Source organism: Plasmodium brasilianum, chromosome 12 (assembly GCF_023973825.1).
Source record: "Plasmodium brasilianum strain Bolivian I chromosome 12, whole genome shotgun sequence".
Lineage (NCBI taxonomy): Eukaryota > Apicomplexa > Aconoidasida > Haemosporida > Plasmodiidae > Plasmodium > Plasmodium brasilianum.
This window is the reverse complement of record NC_090125.1, coordinates 1,060,834-1,070,093: the sequence shown is the minus strand read 5'-3', so window position 1 is coordinate 1,070,093 and position 9,260 is coordinate 1,060,834. Positions and strand designations below refer to the sequence as shown.

The following is a 9,260-nucleotide window of genomic DNA, read 5'->3' as shown; positions in this document are numbered from 1 at the left end:
TCTTAATTTAAATTGTGGAAAATATTAAAAAAAATTAAGTAGAAATAAAAATTCATTCAAAGATAAATGCATTATTCTACATTTTTTTGAATATGAAAAATAATTTTTTATTATATATATTAAATTTTTTAAAGTTGCAAGATTTAAAATTTTTGCGGAACAGCTTTTTCATTTTGGAGGCTGTGCTCACGCAAAGAGAAAGAAGTACAGGTAAACGTGTAAGCCAGTACATGTGTAAATGAGTACATAAGTGAGTACGTAAATACGTAAGTGTTAAAGCGCTTAAGTGCGAAAGCCAGTATTAAACGTGTAATACCGCATAAATGCGGAATGTCGCTTAAACGCGTAACACTGAATAAACGCGAAGACATGCATATGTATACACATTACTTACATAGAGCGGTATTTATTAAGTATATAACAGCTACAGCTCCTGTACGCCCGAGTACGAGGAAGACCCATCATCTTTACCTGATAACACGTTCATTCCGATGAAGAATAAAAGGAGGAAAAATAAAAAGAATTCATTAAACCAATTTGGGAATAATGATAAGTCAAGGGTTGTAAAGAGAAAGAAATTGAATGAAAAAACACAAAATAAAGAGAACTCGAGTAAGAAATTGGAAGTATCATTTTACAGTTACAAAAATTTATACTTAAAAGATATTCATAATTTTATAGTTAATTTAAGAATAAAAAAAAGTATTTTTAAAAATGAATTATTTGTAATAAAAAATAACGAAAATTTGAATAATTTAATTATATGTCTTGTCCCGAATTTATCAAATTGGTATATTAAAGACATAACAACAAATAATGTATTCAAAAAATTACAGAAAAATAATAATTTCAGAAAAGTTCATAAAGAGAAATGTGTAAAGAATAATTGCAGTAATTTAATTTTAAAAACATTAAGTGTATCTGTATCTAGTAATAAAAAAAAAAATAAATGTAATGCACATTTTAATATAGAGAATTATCTATTAACTAAAGAACAGCTATTATTAAATAAATATCCAAATAATAATTCCCATGATTATATAAATTTTGATAATATTAAGTATGTTAAAAGGGACAAGCATAACATAAGTGATATTAAAGAGTATTTGTCTGTAACCATGAATTCTACATACATTATGAATGATCCATATTTGCATGTTCAAAAGCACGAAAAAATGGAAGGAAATTTCTTGGAAACGGAAAAGGAGAATAAACAGTTTGGGAATAAACAGGTAGAAAATGTGCACTCAGAAAATATAAACGCAGAGACCATACTTGCAGAGTATGTTGAAGCAAAAAATGAACCCTTAGAAAAGGATAAAAAAAAAGAATTCCTCACTGATGAACAAATTGATCAAGAGCAAAAAAATACATTTACAATCGAACACATAAATATGTATGCTGATGCGTTACAAAAACTTTTAAAAGCATCGACAAATTGGAAAAAAATACATACAACGAATAAGAAGCCACTTGTAAAAACAGAACTTGTACATGTACCGATTCAAATTAATGAAGAAAATGAGAAAAAGGAAAATAATGAACTAAATGGAAATTCAAATTTGTTTACCCTAAGTCCTGTATTATATCATAAATGGAGCAAAATCGGAAATGAAAAAGAGTACGATGATGGTGTTGACCTGTGTAATCATTTGAAAGTTGGTCAAATGGACACAAGCACTCTGTTAAATGGTAGCTTAGGTTTGCTTGGGACACATGAAAAAAGTCGAAACAGTGTTAAAAGCGAAATGGGAAAGGAGAGTAGTATCAACAACGAAATCGGAAAAGGGAGTGATGTCAACAACGACGTGGGAGAAGAGAAGTGTCTGAGCAGCGAAATGTGTAAAGAAAGCAGCGTGAGTAGCGAACACAATGGAGGTGAAGAGAAGGAGGAAGAGATCCCCTTTGGTGATTTCGATTTAAACAATATTTTTAGTATAGACTGTGAAATGTGCGAAACGACAAACCACCAAAGAGAATTAACAAAAATTACCGTCGTCGATGCTTATATGAATATTGTATATGATTCTTATGTTGTACCTGATAATAAAATTACGAATTATTTAACACTGTACTCAGGTATAAATGAAAGTACCTTAGAAAATGTAAATACCAAATTAAAAGATGTGCAAGAATATTTAAAAAAAATTCTAAATAATAAATCTATTCTAATTGGACATTCCCTTGAAAATGATTTACATGCACTAAAAATAAAACATGATTATGTAATTGACACTTCAGTAATATATTCGGGTTCTAATTATTATTTTATAAAACCCTCCTTATTCAATCTTTCAAAAAAGCATTTAAATATTACTATGAAAAGAGACAATGGTCATAACTCCATTGATGACGCCAAAATAAGTATGTTCCTGGCCATAAAGAAGGTAATAATTCGTAGCCCCCCTATGTAGTGACGCCTTCGTTTGTCCATTCGATTGGACATTTTCCTGTGTATTTATTCGCATATATGTTTATTCGTATATATGTTTATTCGCATATATGTTTATTCGTATATATGTTTATTCGCATATATGTTTATTCGTATATATGTGTATTTGCACGTATTGTTAATCGCTATTTATTTATATACTGCTTATTTATTTTTCTACCTATTTATCCATTTGGGCGCCCCCCTTTTTGCACTATTGCTGCTTTTCAGATTAGCGAGTTTGGCGCAAACGAGTTCAGCAGCTTTTACCACCCCCTTCCCCTTTTTCTTAACAGAGATAATTATTCGAACATAGCCAATAACATAATTCAAGAAGAGGATATATGTTTTAAGTATGAGAAAAACTTATGTATATATGATTCAAAGAATAAATATATTGAAGAGAAAGTGCCAAAGATTTTTTTGAAAAATTGTTTCCACTGTGTGTGTGAAAATGATGATGAATGTGCAGAAAATTTAATTATGAATTTAAAAAATAAAAATAAAATAAAAAATTATATTTTAATATTTAGGGATTATGAAAATTTATGTAATGAAAAAATGTACAACTGTTTTAAGAATGCTAATAATGAGAATTTTAAAATTGAAAATAATGAAAAAATGTTTGAATTTCCAAGTAGAGTTGAAGCAAATGAAATATTAAATAAGCTTAGCTCAAATATTGAAAAAATTTACAATAATATGGGGAAAAATGACGCTTTAATACTTTTATCATTTAATGACAACTATTTAGCTGAAGAAAAAATTAAAGAAACATTATGTACAGCAAAAGATATATTTTATTCTGCAAAAGATATTAATGAAAAATTAAATAATGTTGATCAAAAAATAAAATCTTTAGAAGAATTTATAAACAGAAAAAAAAAAGACAATGTTTGGACAAAAATTCATTTTTTTGAATTCCAGCATTTATTATATACATATGATAAATGTATTTTAAATTATTTGAATGAAAATAGGACCAATGAAAAAAATATGTTCATTATTAACTCACTTAGAACGTTAAGAAATACCTTATGTGTCAACGACAAAAAAAGGAACTTCAATGGCTGGTTTTCCATTCTCCTCAAAAGTTAAGCATGTATATGTGTGCCTGCGCGGTACTCAACTCTCCTGTGTCGTCTTTGTGCAGCATAGCATATTATCGTGTAGTGGTACGCCGAATATCAACACGGTGCGTATTCATTTTATACATATTTGCTACACAGTCGTTTGTTTAATATATCCTTGTCTCATTGTATTTGTTTCATAAGTATATGCTACTTAAATATTTGCCTTTTACGTATCTACACACTTACCATTTTTGACAGTCTTTTTACACGTATCAACTGAACATGTGTAAAGAAAAAAAAAAAGTAAAACAAAAAAAAAAAAAATAGCAAATAAGATGTATAATCATTTTCAGTTAAACATAATGGAGATCAAAAAAAAAAAAAAAAAAAAAAAAAAGAAAAAAGAAAAAAAAAAGAAAAGAAAAGAAAAGAAAAAGAAAAAGAAAAAGAAAGAAGAAAAAGAAAAGAAGAAAAGAATAAAGAAAAGAAAAAGAAAAAGAAAAAGAAAAAGAAAAAGAAAAAGAAAAAGAAAAAGAAAAATAAAAAGAAAGAAAAAGGAAGAAAAAGGAAGAAAAAGAAAAAGAAAAGAAAGAAAAAAAGAAAAAGAAAAAGAAAAAGAAAAAGAAAGAAAAAGAAAAAGAAAAAGAAAAAGAAAAAGAAAAAGAAAAAGAAAAAGAAAAAGAAAAAGAAAAAGAAAAAGAAAAAGAAAAAGAAAAAGAAAAAGAAAAAAGAAAAGTTAATTACAGATTTCTTTTCTTTCAAATTAGCTTTATAATAGCTTTATAATAGCTTTAAAATAGCTTTAAAATAGCTTTAAAATAGCTTTAAAATAGATTTAAATGTTAGTTAAAATATATTTAAATAAAATTTAAATGATGGTGCAATTTTTTTTTTTTTTTTTTTTTTTTGCATATTTTATTTTTTTCTGTAATGTAATAAGTCATTCTGTTCTTCGGAATAAATAATGTGTTATCATAAGCATACCCGCAACGGGAAAAAAAAAAATAATAATAAAACAAAGCAGTACAAAGCAGTGAAGCGCAGCAAAAGAAAGATGATCATTTATCGTTTTCTCAAATTAATTTTCACAAAAGAGTATTATTTTTCTTATTTTTATAACAAAAATCAGTTGGCATTCATATCACGAATAGCTCAATTTTATTCTCAAGCAAAACGCAGACAATGTGTTACAAATTGTGTCATGGATCTGGAAAAAGAAAAATTTATGGAAATGTACGAGAAATTCGTTGTACGCGAATAAGTAAGCAATCAATTGTGTTTACTTGTATGTACATATATACAAATATGTGTATATATACTAATTCATATGTACATAAATGTGAATGTCGTTTATTATTTTTCCCCCTTCTTCAAGATCGTTTGAATTGATAATTCACCTAGTTAGCTATTAAGTATTCCCTCTATGTTATTACCTTGTACACTTATACATATGTCGGTTTGCGCAGGTATATATGTAGGCACATACATACGAACAAATGAAATAGGGGAAAAGGAGAAGGTAAAATATAATTAAAAAACGAAACAAAAGAAAACGAAACAAAAGAAAACAATGCATAATAAAATAAAACAAAGCATAATAAAATAAAACAAAGCATAATAAAATAAAACAAAGTATAACAAAATAAATCAAAGTATAACAAAATAAATCAAAGTATAACAAAATAAATCAAAGTATAACAAAATAAAACAAAGTATAACAAAATAAATCAAAGTATAACAAAATAAATCAAGGTATAACAAAATAAATCAAAGTATAACAAAATAAATCAAAGTATAACAAAATAAATCAGAGCATAATAAAATAAATCAAATCACGATAAAACTAAACATTACGAAACAAATGGAAAAGAAAGGATGCAGGCAGACGACTGCAGCGACAGGTACGCGAGTTACCTGTGCACCAAAATAATAAAATTCTTTAACTTAAAGAATGATGAACTGGATGTAAATTACATAAAATCTGTTTTAAACTGTAAATCATATAGTTTGTACAGCTCAATACACTTAATAAATGAATCATTTTTTGAAAATAATAAGAATATTAAATACTCACGTAGCAGGGTAGAGAAATTTACACAAGAACTAGTTGATTCAAGAACAAAATTTTTTGCCAGCGTTGATGAAAACCAGTCAAATGATACCATAACTGATAAACAGAGTTTCAATAATTTTATTGGTAAAACCATATGTGATTATTTTGAAAATGTGTTTGAAGGAAAGAATGACATTACGGAAAGTAAAAAAGTGAGTGTAAACAAAAATGTAAATGTGGATATAAGTAAAAACGCAAATACAAACAAAAATGTAAATGTGGATATAAATACATACAAGAACAATACCAGCAAAAAAGAGGTACGCTGTGTTGTACAACATAAAGATAAAGCTAAATCCGCCGAAGCGGAATTAAAAGAAAGTACTTGTGTAAAAAGTAAAAAAAAAGAAAATCATAGTGAAGAGGAACAAATACAAAAGAAGAAGGATGTTTTAAAAAAAAATAGTAATGAGGAAAATTGCAATAAATTAGTAAAGGTAGGCATCACATGCGAAGCATCAGGAGAAGACAAAATTGTGGAAACCAATAGTACATCGGTTGAAAATGTACGGACTAATGAATTAATAGGGGGTTTAAAAAATAAAAGAGTTGATGAAGAATTTAAAGGAAATACAAAAAATGACGCAAACAAAATAGGCAATTTTGAATTTATAAAAAATGTAGAATTAAACACATTAAAAAGTTGTAGTAACAGTAATGATAATAATAATAATAATAATAATAATACTGGTAATAATAATGGTAAGAGTAATAGTAATCATAATAGTAATAATAGTGGTAATAATAATGGTAGGGGAAAAAAAAGAGAGGACGATTATTTTTACATTTTTAAAATAAAGGAAAACAGTTATTCGTTAAGGACAGTCATAGATTTCATACAGGAAGAAAATACAAAGTCGGACGAAGGTGTTAACCAAAAGAATAACAAAAAAGAAAAAAAAAAGAGCAAGACCATATGTACATGCAATGGACAAAATCACAAAATTTATGCCAACTGTTTAATATGTGGAAAAATTTATTGCACGAAAATAAAATATAAAATATGTATTTTTTGTGAAAACCAATTATATGAATCGTCCGTAATAAATAATATATTCATACCTACTGAATGTGTAGATAGTTCACCTAAAAAAACTCTGATGGCAATAAAAAATGCAGACGCTTTCTTCCATAAATTTTATTTTGATTCAGGAAATAGCTATTTGAAGGAAGGTAACTCCTTTAGTCCATTCTGCACTATTGTTGAAAATCTGCATTTAAAAAAAAAAAAATATATTACAAGCATTTGGAAGTATGTGCATAAGTACACACGAAATGAGCAATGATCAGATGCATACCTACATATGTGTGCATATATGAATATGTGTTCTACATATATATGTATGTGCCGTTTACCATGTGCTTATATAAATGCACATGTTATGCATCTTACTACACAAACGCGCATTTCTAATGTCGTGTGCATGCTTGCAACTGTGAGCATATACACCTATTTGCATGCTTTCTTTACTTTTCTTTGTAGCCTTTAACCTACGAGATAAAATGCTAAGTAACTCTCATAATGAAGAGCAAACGAAAATAATTGATGATAGTATTGATTGGTTTGAGGACGATATTAAAAACGAATTTAATAATTATGAAATACATTTTTCTTGTTATGACGACGAAGTAAAAAATGAAATTATAGACAAATATACTGAAATATTCGGGAAGAGATTCAGTAATATAAATCAATACACGATATTATTCTCGTATTACATACATGCCACGTTCATCCATAATTCCACGTGTATATGAGTATCCCTCTACTTAACAATATGCTTAGATTTAGTCATTAGCTTCGAATATTTTTTATGTGCTTCATGTGAGCTTTTCCTGAGTAATGCATTTACAGTTGTACCCATTTGTTTCATATATATATATAATTTTTCTTTTTCCTTTTAACTTAGGTGATATCAACATCGACATCGATTTTGTAAATATGAAAATAAAGGAAAATAAGGACTACTTAAATATTAAAGAATTTAATGAATATTTAAATGAAAAAGAAAAAGAGTATAGAAGCAAAGTTGAGTGTAAAAAAGTGCTTGCTATTAATAGGAATAACGTTAGCAATTATTTGTCAAAGAAACAAAGGGAAAATTGCACTTACATAAACGATTTAAGGATATTATTTCTTAAGGAAAATATAATTACAGGTGATATGCCTTTAAATAAGGATAACGGGAAGGGGGGAAACAAAAATGAAAGAAGAAAAGACGACAAAAAAGGAAAAAAATACAAATATAACGTATTAAGTGTTAGTGAAGAAGACGAAGATGCCATATAGTGTGTTATTTTTATTTTTTTTTATTTATATTTTTTTTTTTATTTTTTTTTTTTTTTTTTTTTTTTTTTTTTTTTTTTTTTTTTTTTTTTTTTTTTTTTTTTTTTTTTTTTTTTTTTTTTTTTTTTTTTTTTTTTTTTTTTTTTTTTTTTTTTTGATTCTCCTTATACGTTATCTTGTTCTCATTTTCGTTCATATTTCCACTCCCTCTTCCTTTATCCTTTTTTCATTATTTTTTAACGAATTGGGATTGACTTTTTTTTTTACAAATTAAAAACCATAATATAGCATTAAAGAATAGCTTATTTAAAGACCCTTGAACAAACTTGTTTGTGTTCATATAACTTGAAAATACGGAACGGTTCATTTTTTCGAAATTGTCTTATTATTTCATTTTTTTTTTTTTTTTTAACAGCATGAATACACCTAAGAGGGGCAGCAAATACTGAATTGTTTTTGCTTCATGAGTGAAAGTAATTTGTTGTTAAGTTGTTCCATTACGTAACTGCTCGGTTGTTCACTATTTTTCATACGCCTTCTTTTTTATTTTATTTATTTTTTTTTTTTATAAAAAGTAAATTTTTTTAGATACAAAAAAACAAAAAGTTTAATTACCTAGAAAAGGAAGACTCTAGTTGGTGGAATTTATACAATTCAAATATTGAAATGAAAAAAAGAAATAAGGAAAAAAAATTGGAAAATTGGTAAATGTTTGCATTAAATAAACTGAAATTTAAAACTACTAAAAAGGTACACGCACATGTACATATGTATGTACTTATGCACGTATATGTACATCTATATGAAGAAACATTAAGATTACTCCATATTTGTAAGTTTTAATTATAACGCATGCATAAGTTTATATGGTCGTGTTTCCACGCCTTCACTGCTCTTTTTTCCCCCCATTCTTTTAATAAGATGCTTGTTCATTTATGAACAATTTGTATATGATTATTTAAATTACGTTATATCGTACTGGCCAGTCCATGCTACGTTTAGGCAATTCAGTTTCGAGGAAATATATACCTACACACACGTATATGTACGTATGCATCTATGTTTGCACACTCACGTGCTCATTTTTGTACGTATATATACATATGTCTACATATGCACGTACGCATATGCGCATAGATTCGAAAACTGTAATGAATGAAAACTGCATATAATTTATAGAGATGAATAAAATTGCTGCCTCAAGGTTCAGCTCTTTTTTTTTTTTTTTTTTTTTTTTTGATAACATAAATAACGGGCAGATATTTTAATTATGGAGTGGAGCGTAGACTATTACAATTTAATTACATATAATACATCTGTGTGAATTACGCATTTGGTTATACATTAACTTCGTGG

The 9,260-nt window shown here is 26.9% G+C and overlaps 2 protein-coding genes across 2 annotated transcripts; both read left to right on the top strand.

The window, feature by feature from the left end:
• Positions 1–491: 491 nt before the first annotated feature.
• On the top strand, positions 492–4,279 carry MKS88_004205 (uncharacterized protein; the record flags this gene model as incomplete). The annotated part of the gene is made up of 3 exons (XM_067217361.1): positions 492–2,387; positions 2,663–3,524; positions 3,858–4,279. The coding sequence occupies 3 exons, from the start codon at positions 492–494 to the stop codon at positions 4,277–4,279; spliced, it is 3,180 nt and encodes a 1,059-aa protein (XP_067071797.1).
• Positions 4,280–5,379: 1,100 nt separating this feature from the next.
• MKS88_004204 (zinc finger protein) lies at positions 5,380–7,907 on the top strand (the record flags this gene model as incomplete). Its single annotated transcript, XM_067217359.1, has 3 exons — positions 5,380–6,790; positions 7,101–7,298; positions 7,528–7,907. The coding sequence occupies 3 exons, from the start codon at positions 5,380–5,382 to the stop codon at positions 7,905–7,907; spliced, it is 1,989 nt and encodes a 662-aa protein (XP_067071796.1).
• Positions 7,908–9,260: the final 1,353 nt, after the last annotated feature.